The 22,608-nt window shown below is 53.8% G+C and overlaps 2 protein-coding genes across 11 annotated transcripts in view; both read right to left on the reverse strand.

The window, feature by feature from the left end:
• The window catches only part of RANBP3 (RAN binding protein 3), a 55,242-nt gene extending 54,592 nt beyond the window's left edge, over positions 1–650 (reverse strand). For all 6 annotated transcript variants that reach the window (XM_037165375.2, XM_037165373.2, XM_037165372.2 and 3 more), the window contains exon 1: positions 564–650. In XM_037165375.2, the coding sequence (XP_037021270.2) occupies positions 564–585 (22 nt within the window). In that variant the 5' untranslated portion in view covers positions 586–650. The remainder of the gene's footprint in view (positions 1–563) is intronic.
• Positions 651–17,132: 16,482 nt separating this feature from the next.
• RFX2 (regulatory factor X2) overlaps positions 17,133–22,608 on the reverse strand; it is an 82,246-nt gene continuing 76,770 nt past the window's right edge. For all 5 annotated transcript variants that reach the window (XM_053658546.1, XM_053658545.1, XM_037165298.2 and 2 more), the window contains 3 exons: positions 20,043–20,196; positions 19,026–19,068; positions 17,133–18,466 (listed from right to left, as the gene is read on the reverse strand). In XM_053658546.1, the coding sequence (XP_053514521.1) occupies positions 18,363–18,466; positions 19,026–19,068; positions 20,043–20,196 (301 nt within the window). In that variant the 3' untranslated portion in view covers positions 17,133–18,362. The remainder of the gene's footprint in view (positions 18,467–19,025; positions 19,069–20,042; positions 20,197–22,608) is intronic.

Consider the following 22,608-nt stretch of genomic DNA (forward strand, 5'->3'; position numbering starts at 1 on the left):
ACTGGGGGCCGAGTTCGGGGCGGGAGGAGGGATAGAAATCAGACCGGGCGTATGCTGTCCTCGTAATGGGGCAGGCCCACAGTGGACGAGAACTCCACAGGACCAGGTGGGTGGGTTGGCGAGGCAGCCAGGTCGAGGTGTGGGGGGAAGGCCGAGTCCCCGAGAATGAAGGGACGGGGAGAGAGTGGGGTGTTCTGGGCCCACTACCAGGCCGGGACGTCTATTTACAGCCGAGGCCGAGGAGATGAGGCCGCGCCTCCCACGCCCTTCAGCCCTCGGCCTGGTCCGCAGGCAGAGGGGCGTCAAAGCCGCGGACCCAGAGGCCTCCGGAGTCCTCTGGTGGGTCGGCGGCAGGGTCGGGGCTGCTGGGAGTGATGGGCCGGGCCGGTGAGCTCGGCCGGAGGGGACGCAATACCGGGCGGCTGCGGGACTCACTGTGCCACTCTCCCGGAGCAAAGGGGTCTCCCGCACGCCGAGGTGCTGACCTCTCGAGCCTGTGACGCCTGATCCTTCCCCCGCCCGTTCCCTGGCAGCCAGCTGGCCCCCGACGGCGCCTCCCCTACCTTCGTTCGCCAGGTCCGCCATTTTACTTCCTCAAGCCCTCCCACAAGGCCCCGCGCCGGCCGCGGCTCGCCTGCTTTCAGCCAGAAACTCCTGCGCGTGCGCACTTCCCTAGTCGACTCCAAGCGTGGCTGACAGGACGCGCCTGCGCCGCGAGTCCAGAGCTGAGTTGAGCCTCGGTGTACCTGTCAGACTCCGGCCGGGCTCTGAGCGGGCGCCTGAGCACTGACCGCCCTGCCGCCTTTCCCGCCGAGCCGGAGGACTTGGACTGGGTAGAACGCTTGCGCAGTGCCCCTAACAAACGTAGTCGGCTAGGTGGGACAAACGCTGTGTGAGGCGGGGGCGGCGGGCTCTGGATTTTAACGCCGGTGCTTTCCGCGGGCCCCTGTGGTGGGACAGTGAGCCATCCACAGCACCGCGATGGAAGCCTTCCTCTAGGTAAACCTCTGGGTCTGCGGGCGGGGGAGGGGTCGGGGTCTTTTCACACGTGCAGGACAGTGGCTGGAGAGGGGGGCGGTTTGGGGCTCCCGGTCACCTCAGGCTTCCGCTTCCCCTTCTAAGGGTCAAGTACGTTGGACGTGTGCTTTCTTAAGGCCCCATGTGGAGATGGGAGTGGTTGAGGGGAAGCGGAGGTCAGAGGTTAAACATCACCGTCCAAAGGGAGGGTGTCAGCGAGGGCAGGACACAGGTGTTGGTCGGGGGACCCAGCGCCAGGGGCTTGACCTCTCCGAGCCGACAGAACGGGAGCTCCAGGATGGCTGTACCCCGATGCCCCGAGCGGCACAGCGCCCCGGGCGCTTCGGCCCCACGGGCGGACGTGAACGCGAGACGCACGGTACTGCTCCTCCACTCGCCCGCTCTGCACCTCTCAGAGCTCCCGTGGCCCCCCCCAGTCTGCCAGGTCGGGTCCACTCCGCTGTCACCGCCCCCGCCAGACCAGACCCCTTCCTCTGGGAGTCTGGACAGCGCCCTCTCCCTCTGCTCTCCTTGCCTTCGTCATTCTTCCAGAGCTCCAGGCTCTGCTCTGCATGTAGCAGCGCACCGAGGAATCTTTTCAAAATATAAACTGGATCGAGGGCTCATCTTCCCTGAATGCTTCCAGGCGGCCTTGTGCCGAACTCAGAGTCGGTGCTCTGCCTCTTCTTGAGGCTCACACGGCCCCCAGTGCTTACTGCCGTGCTCCCCTGCACTGGCGCCGCCCTTCGGCCACGTGGGTCCTTCCTCCCCGAAGCGTATCCGGCTCCTTCCAGGCTCAGCACCTTGGCATTTGATGATCCCTCTTCTTGGGACTGGGTCCTGTGTCTCACCTATAGGTCGGAGTCCCGCTTTCAGTCCTTCCCCCAGTCACCTGAACGAGAAGGGCCTCCAGCCTGTGGGCCAGTGAGCTAAGAAGGATCTTACATTTTTAACCGTTGGGAAAAATTCAAAAAAAGAGTATCTCAGGGCATGTGGCAATTGTGTGAAATTGACATCGCGGTGTTCATAAATAGTTTTACTGGAAAACTGCCGCACTTATTGACGTTGGGTCAATGGCTGCCTCCCAGCCTCAACACAGAACTGAATCCTTTTAACAGACACTGTGTGGCTAACAAAACTTAAAGTGCTTGCGATTTGGGTCTTTATAGAAGCCTGCCAACCTCTAATGTAGGACACGTGTATCTACCGTTCGTCCTGTGTGTCTCACAACCAGTGGGATGTGGTAGATGATCAACAAGTGCTTCTCTGGAAGGAAACATGCGTGTCAGTGTGTACGGTGTGTGTGTCTATATATGGATAATTTATTGTAAATTTTACTGATATTTTTCCTATTTCTGAAATCTTAAAGACAATAAATCAGTTAATTGAACTGATTGGCAGGGTAGGACAAAATGGCAGTTGAACTACAACCCGGAAGGAAAAGACAGCTGACGTCAACCAGGGAACCAAAGCCTCCGGCTTTGCCAAAACAGATACCTGAATAGCAAACTGATCCCGAGGAGAACCACCAATGATATATTGTCACTTTGTTCAAAGGGGACCAATCCCCAGCTCTCACAAAGAGAGCCAACCAAAATAAAACCCCGCCACATTCCCTGCTTGTGCGCAGCTTCTTCGGCTCCACTTTGTCAACCGGAGAACCTCGCCCGGGTGTGCAAACCCCAATAAAGCTCTATACTGCCTAACTTTGTGGCTGATTGGCATTTCTTCCTCAGCGGAGCCTAAGAAAACCTTTCATTTGGTGCCGAAACCTGGGAGGAGTTGTCTGCTGAAGACCGCTCCTCTCCCTACTCCCTGAGGAGTCCTTGCAGCCACCCCACCAGTCCGGACTAAGAACCAGGGTGACTGCCGTTGCCCTTAAGTTTCTGGTCCCTGAACGCTGATTCCGGGCTCCCGTCTGCTGGGAGAGACTGCTCTCACACCAAAACTACAGCGCTGCACCTGAGTCACCCTTCGGGAGAGACTGCTCTCCCACTGCTGAGAGGTTCTGAGCATTGGAGGAGACGTCCCTGGACCCAGACCCCCATTTTTATCAGACTGGATGAGCAGATTGGGTTGAGGGACGCTGATTTCCATCTGCTGATCCTCGTGGGACCAGGAATGGGGGAGCAGGAGTCCAAGCCAGATCCTAAGTCACCTCTAGGGTGCCTTCTGAAAAATTTGCCAGCAATTGACCCTGGCCTCAAGCGAAAAAGGCTGATTTTTCTGTCCATTACGGCCTGGCCGTTATATCAGCTGGATAATCATGAAACCTGGCCTCCTGAAGGTACTTTAGATTTCGTTACCCTTACTGACCTAGATAATTTTTGCAGATGGAGTGGACTTTTCACTAACTGACCTCTCTTCAATAGAAAAACGCCTAGGCTTATTCTCCACTAACCCTACCAATTTTATCAGGGAATTCCAGTACCTAGTTCAGGCTTATGACCTCACATGGCATGACCTGCACATCATTTTAACTTCCACCATGACCCCGGACGAGCATGACTGTGTGGGGACTGCAGCTAGGGCTCATGCAGACCAAACCCACGCCACCAATCCCCTCATGCCAGTAGGGGCTGAAGCCGTGCCAGAGCCAGAACCAGACTGGGACTACCAGGTAGGGCAGGCGGGTCGGAGGTGCCACGACGTAATGGTCGAGTGCTTGATAGCAGGTATGCACCAATCTGCCCAGAAAGCAGTCAGTTACGATAAGCTCAGAGAGGTCACCCAATGCCCTGGAGAAAATCCGGTGCTGTTTCTCAACAGACTAACCGAGGCAATGGTGCTCCGTACCTGCCTTGACCCATCTTCTAATGCTGGGGCCACTGTCTTAGCTACTCACTTTATCTCCCAGGTGGCCCCAGATATTAGAAGGAAACTGAAAAAGGTGGAGAATGGCCCCCAAACCCCCATCCGAGATCTGGTAAATATGGCATTTAAAATTTTCAATAACCAGGAAGCAGAGGCTGAGGCTGCCTGCCAGGCTCACCTACAGCAAAAGGTAGCCCTGCAAATCCAAACCATGCTAGTGGCCCTGCGCCCAGCGGCAAACACTGGCGCAGGGGCGAAGCCTAAGTCTGGGCCAAAGAACACCCCACTGGGGGCCTGTTACAAGTGTGGCAAAGAAGGGCACTGGGCCCGCTAGTGTCCTCAACCTTGGCCACCAGCGAAGCCTTGCCCCGATTGCCGACAGCTTGGTCACTGGAGGGATGCCTGTCCCCTTAGAGGCTTGTCCCCGGCACCTCTATGCGGGGGACTAGCCAGTCAAGGTGTGGACTCTTCCCTGGCCGCGCCGGAACTTCTCAGACTCCTAGATGACTGAAGTGGCCCAGACTCGAAGACCCCCATCACCCTCGCCGAGCCCAGGGTACCACTTCAGGCAGCGGGTAAGTCTATCTCTTTCCTAGTGGACACGGGGGCTACCTACTCCATTTTACCATCTTTTTTCAGGACCTCTTACTCGTTCCCAGATCTCGGTCATGGGGATTGACAGGACCCCATCTCGCCTGTGGCGAACCCCCCTGCTTAGCTGCAGTCTGGACAGCTTTCCCTTTTCCCATTCATTCCTTGTCATACCCTCCTGCCCTATTCTGCTTCTAGGATAGGATGTTCTCCAATTATTAGGCGCCACTCTTCAGATCGAGCAAAACCCCACCCCTTCCTCCTCCTGCTGTTGGAAAACCCAACTCCTCCTCCAGCTCCGCCCATTTCCCCTTCCCTGGTCAACCCACAAGTATGGGACCCTTCTACCCCAACTGTGGCTTTTCATCACACCCCGGTTGTCCATCCGCCTAAAATGGCCCGACGTTTACCCATCCCGACCCCAATTTCCTATGTCCTGCGCAAACTTAAAAGGATTACAGCCTATCATCACCCACCTCCTAGACCAGAAACTTCTTGTCCCTGTTAATTCTCCATGCAATACTCTCATTCTCCCAGTCAAAAAACCATCCAGAGCCTACCGCCTGGTCCAGGACCTTAGACTCATCAACGAAGCGGTCACCCCTATCCACCCGGTATTCCCTGACCCCTATACTATTCTCTCTCACATTCCTCCTAGTACAACCCACTTCTCAGTCCTAGACCCTCAAAGACGCCTTCTTCACTATCCCCTACACCCAGAGTCCCAGGTTCTTTTCACCTTCACATGGACAGACCCTGACACTCCCCTGTCACAACAGCTTACGTGGACAGTCTTGCTGCAAAGGGTTTAGAGATAGCCCCCGTTTATTTGGTCAGGCTTTAGCTCCAGACTTAGCCTCCTGTGACCTAGGCTCCAGCAAGGTCCTCCAATGCGTAGATGACCTTCTCTGCAGCCCCACTTTACGGGACTCCAGACAACATACTGCAAATCTCCTTAACTTCCTTTCCCAAAAAGGATACCGAGTCTCCTGACAAGGCTCAGTTGTCAAGCCAGCAAGTCACCTACTTAGGTCTCTCTCTTTCTCTTGCCTACCTCGCTCAGCCTTACAGCGGACCGCACTCAAATCCTCCGTAATCTCCAACCACCAATGACAGGAGATCAAATTCCATCTTTCTTGGGGCTAGTTGGATTTTTCAGACATTGGGTCCCCAACTTTGCTCTACTCACCAAGCCGCTGTATGAAGCAGCCAAAGACACTCCTACTGGCCCCCTCACATTCTCCAAGCTAGTGCAAAAAGCCTTTACCGTCCTGCAGGACACTTTGTAACAGGCTCCCTCCCTGAGTCTTCCCAATCCCTCTCTCCCTTTCCATCTATTCACAGACTGAGAGGCAGGGAATTGAGGTTGGAGTCTTGGCTCAGCCGGTAGGCCCAACATACCGCCCAGTAGCCTGCTTAACAAAACAGCTTGATCCTACCCTACGTGGATGGCAGCCGTGCCTCCGGGCATTAGGGAGCGCGGTGGAATTCGGGAAGGAAGCCTTCAAGCTTACTCTCTGCCAACCTGTTACTGCATTTTCCTCTCATTGCCTTACGGATCTGCTCTCTTTGTGCTTTCTTTCTGTTGAGCCCTTCCCGTCTACAGGAATTTCACCTGTTTGTCAAGGGATCAGCCCTGTCTCTTGGGCTCTCACGGTGTCTCAATCCAGCTATCTTCCTTCCGACCCCCACTACAGACATAGAGCCTGCCCACTCTTGCCCAGAAGTACTAGACTTCCTAGGTCAACCTCTAGACGTATATCTGACAAGCCTCTCCCCAAGGCAGATCTCACTGTTTGTAGATGGAAGTTCAGTGCTCGGTGCTGATGGCTGAAGATGAGCAGCCTATGCAGTAGTAACTTGACTGAAAGCCTTGAAGCCAATAAATTCCCTGAAGGTACCACCTCTACCACCTCTCAGAAGGCTAAACTCACAGCCCTTACACGGGCACTTACCCTGGCCTGGGGTAAGAAGGTTACCATCTACACAGACTCCAAGTATGCTTTCTTGATTGTTCACAGCCACTTGGCTTTGTGGAAAGAAAGGGGCTTCCTCACTACTAAACCTTTGCCCATTGTTAATGCCTCCCTCACTGCCAAACTTCTCCAGGCCGCAGATCTGCCCGCTGCCATAGCCGTGGTCCACTGTAAGGGTCACCCGGCCTCACAGGACCCTGTTTTCCTTGGCAGCGCCTGGGTGGATGCTGCGGCTGGAGAACTCACCGCACATGCCCCGCCACACCCCATCCTCTTTCTGACCACTGATATTCACCCCACCTAATCCCCCCCTAGAGTACTCCATACTCCTCCAGCAGGGCAGGCACCCAGGAAATGAGGGGTGGGTCTTCCTCAAAGGAAAAATAGCCCTACCCCAAGAACAGGCCACTGCACTTCTCTCTGAAATTCACCAATCTTTGCACATTGGTCCAAAAGCTCTGATGAGGTTTTTAGACCCCTTGTTTATTCATCCCACTGTTTTCCAAGCCATCAAGGAAGTCCACTCTAACTGTGCCATTTGCTCCAAGACATCCGCCCTGGGAAGAATGAAGACTCAAGTCCCGGGCCATCAACTATGTGGACACCTCCCACATCAACTATGTAGACAGGATTGGCATGTCGACTTTACACACATGCCTCCCCACAAGAAATTCCGCTACCTTTTAACTTTTGTTGACAGGTTTTCAGGTTGGACTGAGGCCCATCCCACAATAAGAGAAACAGCGGATACAGTAGCCGACTTCCTCCTCAACCACGTTATCCCGCAATTTGGGCTGCCCTCCTCTATCCAGTCGGACAGCGGCCCAGGCTTCATCTCCCGAGTCATCCAGCAGGGTCTCCACCTCCCTTGGCATCACCTGGAAGCTGCACATTCCTTATCATCCCCAGTCTTCCAGTAAAGTAGAACGGCTAGTGGCATCCTGAAAACCCACCTGACCAAACTTACCATAGAAACCAGAAATTCCTGGCCCTCGCTGCCCCCCATGGCCCTCACTCGAATATGGGCAGCCCCACAGGAACCAACAGGACTTAGCCCTTTCGAACCACTGTACGCCTGGCCGCCCTTTCCTTATTAACCATAACCTGCCAGTATATACTCCCCCTCTGGCCTCCTATCCGCCCTCTCTCTCTCTCTCTCTCCCCTGGCATCTTCTCCGTGAACACACTGAGAGAGTTCTTCCTCCGGTGGGGGGTGTCCAGAGACAGGCCCAGCCACTCTCCTACAGCCTGGAGACCAGGTATTACTCAAGGAGCTCTGACCTGGACCACTCCAGCCCAAGTGGATGGGACCCATACTATTATTCTAACCACCCCCACAGCAGCAAAACTAGTGGGTCAGCCAGTGTGGGTCCACCTCTCCCGCCTTAAGCCGGCCCCTGCCTCAGGAAAGTGGTCAGTGCGGCCCATAGGAGATACCCGAGTCCGCTTTACTCGAACACCAGGTTCTCCCGATGAAGTCTCTACAAATCCTCCTTGCTTACCCATGCCTGTCAAAAACCCCTCCTAAACTACAAAGCAAATACATTTGGAGGTTCTTCATACGTGAAATATATGACAAAGACGGACAGGTAATTTTTCACCCTGTCACTTCTGCGGACTGCCCTCCCTCCGGGAGGGTGCTCTACATCCATCCTTCTCTCTGCTCCCAAAAGTAGCTCTAGAGGGCTAGACGGCTGGACTGCCCCATATGGACGGCACGCTCTCTGCTTCCTCTAATCAGATGGATGGTAATTGCAAACTGGCCAGACGTATGCGGAGGCTGCCCCTACTATTATTGCAAATACCATGAATGGAGTACTCTCCAGCCGTGGCGCTTTACCATTTATGACCCGTGGGTCTCCAAATGGGAGCAGGGAGCGAAGGGAAAACTGTACCAAAGCCTCTCATATTCGCCTCCCCAGAGTTCCATTGAAATATACCGAACTCTTGTTCCAGGACCATGGGATAAAGCCCTATTGACTAATACCACATTAACACATGAACAATCCTTGCAAACACCGACCCAACAAGGAAAACAGGAGAGTGCCAAGGAATTCAACTCTTCAATATCACTGACATAGGAAATGTCACCGACTGTTTCCTATGTGCTTTTCTTGACCGCTCCCCTATTCTGGCAGTCCTCATACCTACTCCTCTCAAGGTCACAAACTCCCCAACACCTTTTTTCCTAAGAGATGTACCTCTCTTTCAAAACATAATGAACAGTCCCAAAATATGTTACACTACTGCGGGCACTTCCTCCTGCAACCAGACCGTGCAGATATCGGAAAGCACCACCAGCCCCCCAGGTACGTTTTTCTGGTGCAGTGGAACGCTGCTGCGGACCATTAACTCCTCCTCGGCCCTCGGCCTTCCCCTGCTTCCCGGCCGTGCTGACCGGGAGCGTTCCACAGCTTATGCATTATGGAGAAAGAGAGCTCAAGGACAAACTAACCAGGCATAAAGAAAAACGAGCCATCCTCCTGCCCATACCAGTAGGTGTAACCTTCACCACAACCCTGGCAGCAGCTGGGATAGGCAGCGCTGGGCTAACACACAGTCTCCAAGCCACTCGCCAGTTACAGGCTGAGTTGGAGCAGACCCTTGATGCCTCTGCCACCTCTCTAGCATCTTTGCAGAGACATAACTTGGGTAGCCCAGGTTGCCCTCCAGAACCGCAGAGCTCTAGACCTACTAACAGCAGAAAGGGGGAACATATCTCTTCCTGCAGGGACAGAGCTGCTTCTGTGTGAATGAGAGCAGCATAGTAGAAGAGAATGTTAATACCCTACAGAACCTTGGAGAAATTACGCCAAGACCCCACCACTCTCGAAACAACCCTGTGGTGGTATTCCCTACTCTTTACCACCCTGGCCCTGGTTCTAGGGCCAGCCATAATAATCTGCATACTAGTAATGCTTGGCCCCTGTTTCCTGAGATGACTCCAGGAAAGAATTCTCGAAGCCTCCCGGGTTATCTTTAACCAAATGCTGCTTCAGGCCCAAACCTACTCACCCTTCCCTGACGAACCAGCAACTGCTGACCCTCCCCTCCACCCCCCTGACAGCAGGAGGTAGCCGGATATAATATGGGGCCCCTTATCCTATCAAAGAGGTCGGAATGTCCATGGGGGGGGGGGACAAAATGGCAGCTGAACTACAACCCAGAAGGAAGAGACGGCTGACATCAAACCAGGGAGCCAAAGCCTCCGGCTTTGCCAAAACAGATACCCACATAGCAAACTGAGCCCGAGGAGAACCACCAATGATATATTGTCACTTTGTTCAAAGGGGACCAATCCCCAGCTCCCACGAAGAGAGCCAAACAAAATAAAGCCCCGCCACATTCCCTGCTTGCACGAGGCTTCTTCGGCCCCCACTCTGCGGACCGGAGAACCTCACCCGGGTGTGCAAACCCCAATAAAGCTCTATACTGCCTAACTTTGTGGCTGATTGGCATTTCTCCCTTGGCGGGGCCTAAGAAAACCTTTCAGAACCTTGGTTTGCAGTGCTGATTTTCTTGGTATAAATACTTTGCCGATTTCAGGCCAGTGGTGTGTGGCACTAACCGTAAAGCTGGGAAGAAATGCACAGCAGTGCACTCGATTTCTTTCTGGAGCCTGCTGCTTTCTCAGTCGTCCCCAAACCAGCAGCATCCACATCACCTGGAAGCTTGTTAGAAATACAGAATCCTGAATAAGAATCAGCATTTTGAACAAGCTACTCAGGGGCTTCCTATGCACATTAGATCTTGATACTCACTGTTCAGAAACTTTTACATGGAACTTTTATTTATTATTGGGGGTATATTTAATACTATTTTTCCAACTTTATTTGATAGCCACTTGGGTTCTCCGATCCTGGGTTTGCCACCACGCCCCAGGAGGCCCCCGAGTCCACGTGGTGGTCTGCAGCAGTGTGTAGGCCCCGCTTCCTCACTCCCAGATATTGGTTTCATTGTATCCATTACATTTCATTGCACGTAACTCCTCTAGGCCTCTGGTATCCCTGAACCCCCTGACCTTTAGTGAATTAATACTTTTCTTTCTCTGTCTTTTTATTGGTTTAGAGTTATGTTAAATAGATACTGGATGTCACCATTTAAAATAGAAAACTGCAAACCAGAAATAGGAGAGAATTGCACAAAATAAACAGTAAAACAAAATAAAGTTTTGAGATTCTGGGTGGCTACTGTTGCCTGCCAAGGTGAAGAGCCCCAAGCTGGCTTTTTCTTTGGCATAAAGAGAGATTAGCAAATATTAGAGGTGGATTAAGGGCCTATTGTCACTCAACCGCACTTTCTCCTTGACATGATGTGGAGGCATGAAAGATAATTGAAAATGGGACAACTGTAATCCATGTGATTTGGTGTCATAATGCCATGTCTACATGTCCCTTAAAGTCATTTCATATATTGCATTCATCCCACACTTTGGGAAACTCCCAGAAACATGTCATCACTTGCTAAATATAATCCAGTTGTGGTTTTTCAAGGCACTTGAGAGATACTAAACCCATTAGCCTGACAGGCCAACTGAATTTCCACTGGTTTCACAGTTTTCATCACTGTCAGTGGCTGCCAGCATCACACCCCTTAGGCGTTGCTTTGCTTTCTTTATCTGGTCTCCCCTAACAAATTAACGTAGCCAATATTTATTTGTTGAACAAACATTTGCTCATCACCTACTGTGGTGGTTTTAAGACACGGCCCCAAGCTCTTCGACCCTCTTCCCATCAAGAGGTGAAGTCTTCCCTTTAACGGGGGTGGGTGTGTTACTGGTCCATCAGCAGGGGAAACGACACTGTGACTTAGGAGGCTAGGTCATAACGGAGGATGTACCAGGATGTAACCTGCCTGCTTTGCTGGGACACTCCTAAAGCCTTTAGCCATCACACAAGCAGTCCGATCGCCCTGGGGCTGCCATGCTGTGAAAAGCTGAAACGCAGACACCAAAAACCATCTGCGAGAACTGCCCTGCCTAGTCCTTGCTGTTCCTCACCTACAGAAACCGGGAAATGACAGCTGCTGTGATAAGCCACTAAATTTGCAGGAAGGCGGGTATTTGTTACGGTGCAATATATCCACCAAGCCTACTATGCATCGGTCACTGCTTTGCGTGTGGGGTCCGGGACGAACAAGACGGACCCTGCCTCCTCGGAGCTTTGCATTCTCTGTGGGGAGACTGACAGTAGATGGGTAAAGCAAGGTAACTGAAGACAGTGACTAGTGCTACCAAGAAAATGAAATAGCCTGTTGCGACAGTAATGGCAAGGGGATACTTTTTAAAATTTTAGAGAGAGAGGAAGGGAGGGAAAAAGAGGGAGAGAAACATTGATGTGTGAGAGATACAACGATCGGTTGCCTCTCGCAACCAGGAACCTGGCCTGCGACCCAGGCACGCGCCCTGACCAAGAATCAAACTGGCAAACTTTTTGGTTTACGGACCACACTCCCAACCAAATGAGCCACAGCAGTTAAGGCAGAAAGGATATGCTTCAGATTGGCTGGTCAGGGAAGTCCCCGCTGAGGGGGTGACATTTCAGTAGAAGCTCTGCAGGAGTGGCATTCCAGACAACTTTGAGTGCAAAGGTCCTGAGGCAGGAACCAGGGCAGGGAGGAGTGGGCAAGGCCTAGTGAGCCATAGCGAGGAGTCTGGAGTCTTCCCTAATACAAGGGTTGGAAGCAGGAAATGGGGGGGGGGGTCCAGATTATTTACCTTAAGTTACTGATTGGCAGCTTTGCTGCCTGCTTCCTCCTTGGCTTACCGGGAGATGAGTCTAAGGTCCCCAAACCCAGGCTAAGCTCTGAGAACTGCGAACTTCCTTATCCACAGCGGAGATGGAAAATCGCTTCTACAGCTGGGCTCCAGGTGTAAGGGCCTTCACAGCTGTAGTTCAGTGCTTGTTTCCCCATCGTGGGCAGGGAGCAGGCACATGAAGGAGTCTGCCCTGTGCCTGGCCCCACAGAGACCCAAGACCCATCTCATCCAGAGATGGGTGAGCTACAGTTCCTGTAGGGAGCTTAGAGGCAGGTGGGGCCCTCCTGGTTGCCTCCCCTGCCCCGCATGGTTCTGGGTTCTCCCTCAGGCCAGTGTTGAGCTCCTGATAGCAGGATGCCCACCGTGGCTGCCACTGCCACTGAGCGGAACCTCTGACCTACGCTGGGTATGTCAACTTCCCTCCTGTATTCTGAAATACTTACTCTCCTTTATTTAATTTTTTTAACTTTCAAATGAAATTCAGACTTACCAAAAGTTGCAAAAATAGCAACAAGGCATCCTGTATAGCTTTCACCCAGCTTCCCAGCATTCACATCTTATGGTATGTGAGCAGTGCAATGATCAAAACCCAGAAACTGACACTGATGCAATACAATTCACTAAGTACAGACCCGAGTCCAATTTCGTCCATTCACCACCAACGTTGTTTCTTGTTCCAGGATCCAGTCCAACATCCCTTGGTGAATTTACATGTTTCTCTGTAGTCTCTGTCCGTAGGGATCAAATTCCTGTCTCATTTTTCCTTGACCACGATACTGGTAATGAGTACTGCCAATTATTTTGCACAATATCCTTCATTTGGGGTTTGTTTGATGTTTCCTCTTGATTAAATTCGGGTGATGCGTGTTGAGCGGAATAACGTGGGAGTGATGTTGTGTTCTCAGGGCGCCCTATTAGGGGACGCGAGATGTCAATCTGTGACATTACTGATACTTAGGTCACTTGGTTTAGATGGTGTCTGACAGGTTACTACTTTTCCCCTTGTAGTTATTATCTAACTGGGAGAAAGGTGAATAGGGAATATGTGAGGGAGAGAAGGCAGTGTAGCAATTTACTAAACGAAACAGCCCCGGAATAGGCAAAATCAGAGCTCGCAGTGTCGAGGGGCCAAAAGGAAGAGGCCGTGTCACACAGTGACCACTGGGGGGCGGTAGAAGATTGGGATGAGCTCAAAACGGCCACAGGGAAAAAAAGCAATTCATTCCCTCTAAGTAATTAACTTGGGGGAACTCAAAGGCTTGGAGTCCGTTGGGGTCTGGTATCCTGGGACCCAAGTCCGCAGACGCGGCTGCGCCGGCAGAGGTGGAGCGAGTCTCGGTTGCACCGCGCCTGGCCGCTCAGAGGATGACGCGCCGGGCCGCCTCTAAAACAGGGGCTGCAGATCCTGGGAGGGCTTCAGGGATCTGAGAATCCATTATGAACCTGCCTGCAAGACTCATGGGACTGAGGGTGTCTCGGTTTGGAGACTGGTTGCAAACCCCAAAAATTACCTCTGGCAAATGTGAGCAAACGGGGGATTTGCTTGAAATTTGAGAGGATGCTGATAAAACCAAAGAGAAAAGAGCGCCGGGCCGTTCCAGCGGTTCTCTGGTTGGGAACCGTGTGACCGTATCGGAGGCGGCACCCCCGAGAACGCCCAAACTTCTGTTGCTTTCAGTCTTTCATCAGCTCCCCAGGAGTGGGCCTAGCACCGCAGGGCTCGCAGTAACCCCTGCCCTGCCTGCGATCTCGCCTCCGCCTGGTCCGTGCCTCCACCAGACGGTGACCAGGCGAGCGCCTCTGGGTGCTCAGCTGTTGATGAGATGCCAGTGGGGGTGTCCTGATGCCAGGGAGGCGTCCGCGTGAGGCCTGAGGGGGGCTTCTCAATCCATTTTTCAGTCATGGGCCTCTCACGGGCCACCACCCTGGAAGGAAACCCCATGTCCTCCCCAGGATCTAGGCAGCCCTCCCTGTCTCCCCTGTGTCCCCTCCTGCCCCCTCGCTCACCATACACAGGCCAGGGCAGCCTCCTTGCTGCCCCCACACAGGACAATGCCTGAAGCGGTGTCCTTCAGTGAGTGAGGGCACCTGCACAGAGACGGTGCTTAAAACAGTGGGAGAAGGCTCGTCCCGGAAGGAGGCGGAACGGATGCTGGGGAGCGGACCCCCCAGTCGTGCATCACAGAGGATTCTGGAAGGAACCCGTGACCTCGAAATAGGGTGAGAAATACCCTCTGGTATTGTGCCTTGTGATACATATGAATATTCAATACAATACAACCCAATACCATACACATATGTATGATACGCATATTAATACGTACTGAAATTCAGATTTTATGAAGCCATGTTTATTTTTATTACATAGACACTCCTGATCTTTTCTATTTCTATCCTGGTCCATTTAAAAGGAAACTAAGCTGGTCCTAAGCCACAAGCATGATTTTGTAACTCACTGGGCCTGCCGCTGGGTGCAGAGCTCCCGCAGGCCTCTCGGCCCCTTTCCCCACCCCTCCCTGAAGCCTCCCATCCAGCCCCCGAAGCTCCCACTCGCCAACCCTGGTGCATCCCCAGGGGACCCCCTTGCTTCCAGTCTCCTCATGAGTAACCCGCCCTGTGAGATTCAGCCCAGCTCTGATCAAAAAATTCTGGTGGTGGCTTCCTTTTCATCCTTTAAAATTTTTTAAAAAAAGATTTTACTGATTCTTAGAGAGAAGGCAAGGAAAGGAGAAAGAGGGGGAGAGAAACATCAGTGTGTGAGAGAAACGTTGATTGTTTGCCTCTCACGCCCCCAACCAGAGACATGACCCACAACCCGGGCATGTGCCCTGACTAGGAATCAAACCAGCCACCTTCGTTCGCAAGATGACGCCCAACCCACTGAGCCACACCAGCCAGGACTCCTTCCTTCGTCAGTCCTCCTCGTTCCCCCACATTTCCGCTCTTTTCCCTTATCTTCTCATGACCACCTGGAATAGTGCCTCCTCTCAGAAACCTCCCTCACTCCCTCACTCCCTCAGTGTTTGCTCAGCAAACAGTCTTGAGCAAGGCAGACAAGAGTTAACTAACCCCTTCAGTTGGGGTATGTGTGGGCACCTTGTATCTTGCTTGAAGTCTTGCTATCAGTTCTTGGAGGAAGGAATATCAATGCCCGCTCCCCTCCCCCACACTGTGGCTTATTGAATTCTGACTGGAGGCTGTGAGGGCTGTAATGACCACCAGGGACGCAGGTTCCTTCTCATCTCCACATCCTATTTATATAACATCCGCCTCAAAACCTAAGATGGATGTTGGTGCTCCAGCCATCATGTCTGCATTCCAGCCAGCAGCTTCCATTTTCCCATGTGTGCAATGGGGGTAACACCTACCTTGGAAGATCGTCAAAAAGAGATCAGACCACAGTGTCTATAGTGGAGCTTCTGTGATTTTAGGCAGAAGCTCCCAGAGGCTCCTGGTAGGACTGGATTCCCCCTACCGTGTGGCGCCTGCTCCCCGGAGCCCTCCCCAGTGGGCCCTTGGAGGAACTGGACAGCCTGTGGGCCTTCAGCAGGGCCCCCCACTCCTCTCTCTGGCTCCTGGGGCAGCAAGCTCATGGGCATCACCCAAGGTCACTCCCTCACCAGCCACTCAGGCCCAGTGGGCGGGCCTGGTTCTCCCCCTCCAGGGCCTCTGCCTCCCCCCACACAGCCAGGCTCTCTGAGGCGGAAGACCAGGGCTGGCTGCTGTTCAGGAGCTGAAATTTGTGACCCACCAGAGGGCAGGGGTGAGTCAGGGCCCGAAGCAGGGGTGGTTCCTCAGGATCAGCCAGAGTTTAGGGGGCCCAGGGCAAAAGCAAAATGCCGGTCCTTTGTTCAAAGGTCGGAGGATGTTGAGACAGTGACAGCAGAGTAGGGAGGTGAGCACAGACCCCGGAGCCCCAGCCCTGGAGAGTGATGGGTGACTCTAGCGTCACCTGGGGGCCCCAGGGCCTCTTCCTGGGACAGAGGGGCCTGCTCTGGAGCCCGAGGCCCTGGGGGCCTATGGGGCACCGGCCCGGCAGTGAGAAGCTGATTCCAGGGAAAGCTGATTGGGAATGGTGTCCCTGTCTTCTGCAGGGTTTTTTTCAAGGTCCTGTGGTCCCCTGGGAAGGGGTGGTCATGCTGTGGATTCCCAGCCGCCACCCCAGTCCCAAGAGTCAGGCTTTCTGTGGCAGGGCCCAGGGGTTGGGGATCTGGAACAAGCTCTAGCACTGGTCCGGAGAGGGTTCTGGGCTTCAGCCTCTGCCGCGTTACGAAGTAAACCTCGAGGGCCACTGGCAGACCGCTTCAGAGGCTGGAGTGTGGATTTATTCTATAATATCTGAATGGATTTAGTCTATTTATAAATGGCCTCAACCATCCTGGGCTGGGAATTGTTTCTTGCCATCTTTGGCCCTGGGCTGGCCTTGCTAAACAGAACTTGAAGAACACACTCCTTCTCCATCCCCCCCCACCCCCTGGGGGGCCGGCGGGAGGGAGGGAGGGCGGGCTTATCCTCCAGGACCCCTGGCTGTGGGGGGCGGGGCCAGTTGGCATGTGGATTGTGACCCCCAAATGGGTGTGCTTAATGTGTCTACTGCAATGCAAAATGAGAATGGGCACAGAAGGCTCATGTCTTCACTGTCATTTGCAGTCCTTCCTGTGGAATCCTGCAAAGGTCAAGACAGAGCCTAAGGCGGAACCCAGCGGGCCCTGGGAGCGAAGAGGCGGGTGGAGGCAGTTCATGAACGAGAACTTCGGGGCCTCCAGCAGGGGGTGCGTATTTAAAGACGCCCCGCCTGTTTCTGCTTCAGTCTGGAATCTGAGACCAGACAGACATTGGGATCATGGTGGACTTTGGGCTTCTAGAATCAGCACGCATCTTTCTCACCACCCCAACCCCCACTCCGCACACCAGGCAAGGGCTGAGGTGCGCCCCGAACTCCCGCTTGACGTGAATGAGGAAAATCGCAGATGTGCTGCGATGCACAAGAAATGTTCTAATAACGACTGGAGACTGGAGCACAAAACTATTGGTATAAACATATTTCCAAAGAGAGAAACTATTGCATTGCATTCGACGGCACATCCTAGACTAGTTTGTCTTTGTTGCAGTTCCTTTTGGGACAGAACTCTCGCACGGCGCTGGCCAAGTGCAACGTGTCGCAGTGGACACAGTTCGGGAGTCCGAAGTTCAGGGCTGTGCAAGTCCTTGGGTCTGTTTGTCCCCAGAGAAGATCTCAGCTTCGAACAGTTCAACGGGACCTGGCTGGGGTCACGGTGCTCCAATATTGCCAATTCCAGGGCGGGCTTTCTAGAAGAGCCTGTGGAGCAGGCTGCAGGCATGGCTGTTTGCATAGACTTGGCGGGTGGTGGCCCTCTGAGGGCACCATGGAAACACTGACTGCCCTGGCCCCCTTGCGACAGACGTATTCCGGACTCAGTGGTTTGGCTCCCTGTTGGCTGTGACCTTGGACAGAACCACAGTCCTCCCTGTTGCTGGTCACCTCTGGTGCTACCTCTTAGAGACACAGCAGGCCCATTTCTGGGACTTGTTCGTAAGCCACGTGGGGCAGTGGGCTGCCCGCCATCCAGGGACAGGCTGTGAGGTCCTTGGGCAGCTAGAGCTGGGGACTCCATGGGGTGGCCTCCCTGTGTCGGCACAGGACAGGAGGCTGAGGACAGCCTGTGCACAAGAGACCGTGGGGCGCAGTGTGGAGACGGTCCCTTCCCAGCACAGGGAAGGGTCTCTGGGGAAGCGGACAGTGTAGAGCTGCCCAATGCGAGACACCCTTCCTTCCAGGGATCTGCCTGAGTTTTAAAAATCACGGTGAAAACTGGACCAGGCTGAATGGAGCAGAAGCCCAATGTGGAGGTGCTGACCCGCCCAGCGCAGCCCTCCAGCCGCCGGCAGGGTGTGCGGAAGTGGCCTGGGGGCCGCAGGCTGGCAGACGGGAGGACTAAGACGGCCTGGAGCAAAAGGAGACCTGGGCGGTGCCCAGGGGAGCCATTCGGGTTCTGAGAACTGGGCGTCACCTTTGGCTGTGGGGAACAATGGTTTTTCTTTGGGAGGAAGAGCGTGTCCTTCCAGGGTGCCCATGCCCTGGGACCCCGTGAGTCAGAGTCAAGGTCACTTCAGGTAGGAGGCACGACTGCGGTGGAGTGCGAGGAGGCTGGGCGAAGCTGAGGACGGGCCTCGGTGCTGGGTCCCTACAGGGAGTGGTTTGGGTCGCTGCGCTCCCGTTTTACCAGGGGCTCGCCCAGGCTGCGGGCGTCTGCATCGGCCTCACTGCTCCGGTCTTCACTGACGTCATCTGTGGGGTCGGTATTGGGGACAAGGGGATTGGTGGGGGCCATGAGAGGGAGAGAGAGAGAAGCACATCCTCAGAGAGGTGCCCAGACGTGAAGAGGCCTGGGCTCTGGTCTGGGTTCACCTGGCACTTCCTGGCCTTCTTAACTGTGAGCCCCCTTGACCAGTACTCCTTTGCACGGGTCACATTCTTGGCAGGTTTTCCCTTGGCACTTGGTCCTCTGGCCCGTGGGGGCAGGAATGGACCAGAGGTGGAGGGATTTTCTGCCCCACTCCCCTTCAGATGCCCCCTCTACCTCATTCCTGGCTGTGGCCCTGCTCCTGGTGTGGGGGTGCCCAGGGATCAGGATTAAAGGTCGCCCCAAAGCACCGCAAGCTAGTCGGAGGGAGCAGGCCGCTCCTCCGAGCCCCACTGGGGCCCGTCCTTCGGAGGCTGCTGCCCCAATGGCATCTGCCATCTGGGTGCCAGCTCTCGAGGCCCTCAACCCGCCCCAGGAGCTGCCTCGGTCTCCACCAGGCCACAGGCGGGGAGAGCCTCGTGGGAAAGCCACGGACACGCCTACCTTTGTCCAGCAGTGTCAGCGACAGGGAGGCGAGGTCGCTGAACTGGAAGAGAGAGGATCAGAGTTAGGGCCCTGCAGAGCAGGCACCAGTGAACGTCAGCAAGGTCACCACCAGCAGCTACAAACTGGTTGTGGCTTTGTAAGGGAGGGGCTCTAACACAAGGAGCGGCCCTGACGCTGTGTGTCCCCCTGACGCTGCCTCTGTGAGGGGTGGCGGGTCAGGGGTGCTGACGCTCAGCCCAGCAAGGTGCGGGGCTGTGGCCTCTGAATGGGGACAGTGAAGGGAAAGCTGGCATTCGTCAACGGCATTTGTTGTGTTCCAAAAGTGCATGTGTGTCACCGCCTTCCTCCCTCAAAACGATCCCACATGACCCAGAAATTCTACTCCTGGGCAGGTACCCAAAATAACTGAAAACAGGTGTTTAAACAAAAATGCATGTACACATGTTCACTGCAGCACAGTTCACAGTGGCCAAAAGGTGGAAAGAACCCAAATGTCTGTCAGCAGATGAATGGACAAGTAAACGCGGAACGCCCAGGCACTGGACTGTCACCCAGCCAGGAAGACATTCACTGCAGACGCGTGAACACGTGGCACTCAGGCAGGGGAGCCACGGTGGGTGGCCCCCCCGTGTGTGAAGTGTGCAGAGCAGGTGCACCCAGACACAGGGAGTGCGTGTGTGGGTGCCAGGGGCTGGGGAGGGGGTGGGAATGGCCGCTGGGACGGGGTTTCTCTTTGGGGTGATGGACTGTTCAGGAATTGGATTGAGGTGATAGTTGCCACTGAATTGTTCACTTCAAAATGGTCAAAGGGTAGTTTATGTTACATGGATTTTACCAGCTAAAACCCTGCACGAGGCCTCACTCGGAGGCAGGAAATCCTGCCCTGGGGGAGAGTGAATGGGTGGAGGTGACCCCAGGGCTGTGGGCTCCAGCGGGAGAGCTCCTTCCTGCCCTCTGTCCACTGCGTCCTGCCCAGCATCCTCTCACCCCTGCAGGCTGCTCCGGGGCGCTCACCTCTCCCATCACCGCAATGGGTGTCTCCCCAGTTGCCTTGGCGACGCGGTGCTCCACCAGGTAGAACATGTACTCATCGTACAGCAGGCGAATCAGGTGGAAGGAGCCGAAGCTGGCAGCGCTGCGCAGGGTGAGGTCTCTGATCACCATGGAGCTGGGGGATGGGCAGACAGAGGCTAGGCGCCTTCCGGGAGCATGGAGCCCCGCCAGGCAGGCGAACCAGGCTTTTCTTCAGCTCTGAGGTTGTCTGGGGACCCTTTAGACCTACAAGGGGTCTGCTGGCTGCCAGACCACCCCTGTGTCCCAGCGTGACTGAGGAGGGGACAGGCAGATGTCTCAGATACAAGCCTTAGAGGCCATCTTTGGTAAGGAGACTTTTCAGTGCGGTTACGACTCCCCCACCGCAGGCCACCCTCCCTGCCTCCCCGGTCAATGCCTGAGGCACCTAAAATCCAGACAAAATTTCAGGGTGCTTTTGCCTCTGCAGTTGGCAAACCAGTCCAGACTGAGCTCAGTTCGCCGCCTGATTTTGCATAACCTGTGAGCTAAGAATAGTTTTTATTGGGCCAGAAAGTTCATTTAGTTTATTCTGTAAAATAAGACATATTTTTCATTTTCACCAATAACTTTTTTGATTTGGATATTTTGAGTATGTCGGCTATCTCCCGCGTGGTAGAACGTTCGCTGTTCTCAGTTAGTGTCGCGACTGAATCGCTGTCAACTTCAACTGGTCGGCCCAACTGTGGAGCATCGTCCAGAAAGGAATCTCCAGCACGAAACTTTGCAAACCACTTCTGACACATTCTATCAGTCACAGCACCTGCACACACCACACAAATCTTGTGTGTTTCAGTTGTGTTTTTACCTTTCTTGAAATAATAAAGCATAATATGCTGAAAATGTAGTATATTTCCTTCCATCTTCAATATTAAAATGGCTACACAAAAATTCACCAATTTTGAGAAATTTTTTAAAATGCACATTGATATGACAGCTGTCACAATACAATCTAACAAAACTATTTCAAACGAAGTTAAAGACAACTAAGCACTACTAGAACCATTTTACGGAAAACAAACAAACTTTTTGGCTAACCCAATACATTTTAAATCCTGGGAAAGAGAGTCAAAAGAAGAATTATCTTGTGATCCAAGAAATGTGCCTGACATCCACACCTCAGTGTCCATAAATAAAATTTTATTGGCACACAGCCACACCCGTTTGTTCACATGTTGTGTGCCATATGCCTATAAAACTATTATTCAAAAATACTTTATATCTGATTCTTTTTAAAAATCAAAAAATGACTCCTGATTTAAAGTAAGCGTTCAACATGACCCAACCAGAAACCATGGCCTACAAATGCATCTGCCAAGTGGCCACAGACACTAAAATGCCCATCTCGGAGCTCACCTACTCTCAATCGAGTCTAATTGCTATTGTAGCAAAGAAAGGAACAGGCAAGGGCAAGACAGGGAGAAAGGCAGACCGTTCCAGTAACTGACTGAGAGGGTCAGCACCCTGGGGTGGCTCTGATGCCTTGAGTCTGGTAAGCAAACCAAAATCTAAGCCACATCAGTGCCCTGGAGCCTGAGAGAGAAACTTGCAAAGGAGGAACCACCAACAGCTGGTTCCCAAACAAGGCAGCTGCCGGAGCTGTGGCCAACGAGACCACGTCCTTGCTTTGCTTCCTCATCTTCCCCACAAACGCCTGGCCCTGGCTCCTGTCCGTGGGGGGTCCTGGCCACTTCGGGTTTGACACCATCCAGTGCCAACCAGTGTTTGCTCAAATGTTTGGACATGTTAATGTGCCTTCGCTGAACTTGTGTGTTCAAAATAGGGCCGCAGGCCAGTCTGTAAAGACAGTGGACGACTTCAGTGTATTTCACCTTCTGGCACCCTCCTGAGCCAGTGCGTAGACACACTGTGAAGGCAGTCTCGTTCAGCCATAGAGACAAAGAGCTGGCTTAGCTGGCTGTGGCTTTGAGCTGACTCAGGAAGGGTAACCATGGAAGGAACCCGGGTGGTCACTGTGTCCAAACTTGCACTGTAGAGAGCAAAGATCACTTGAAGGCCATTCATGAACACAAAGGCCGCACTTGTAAGGAGGTAAAAGGGCTCGGGGTTTGTGGGGCGTTTTCTCTGTAGAAGCTTCTTCGGCTCTGTCTGGCCAACTCCCCTTAAGTAAATGAATGAACATGGACTGCAGGTCCCTGGGCAGGAGGCTGTCACTCCTGCTCGCCTCCCTCTGCCTCTCCCCACCCCTCCCTCTGTTCCCTACCCAGGAAGCTGTGTGTGGTTTGACTTTGTGACAGCTGCCTTCTCCGGGACGCTGTTTGTCAGCCACAAGGCAACAGAGGTCTGGACGCCCCTGCAGCTCAGGCCGCTCAGACACTGCCCGTCTGCTGCCGCTCGGTGAGGGGCCGCAGGTCCACATGCCGCAGGTCTCACTCCCCACCTGGGGCCCACCCTGCAGGTCCTCCCCACCCCGAACCCAGCCTCTGGTGTGATGCTTCAGCTCAAGTAGCTTTTCCAAACTGTCTGCATGGTCACTTGGTAGGTCTGG

Source organism: Artibeus jamaicensis, unplaced genomic scaffold (genome assembly GCF_021234435.1).
Source record: "Artibeus jamaicensis isolate MK-2021 breed Jamaican fruit bat unplaced genomic scaffold, CSHL_Jam_final scaffold_537, whole genome shotgun sequence".
In the NCBI taxonomy this organism is placed as follows: domain Eukaryota; kingdom Metazoa; phylum Chordata; class Mammalia; order Chiroptera; family Phyllostomidae; genus Artibeus; species Artibeus jamaicensis.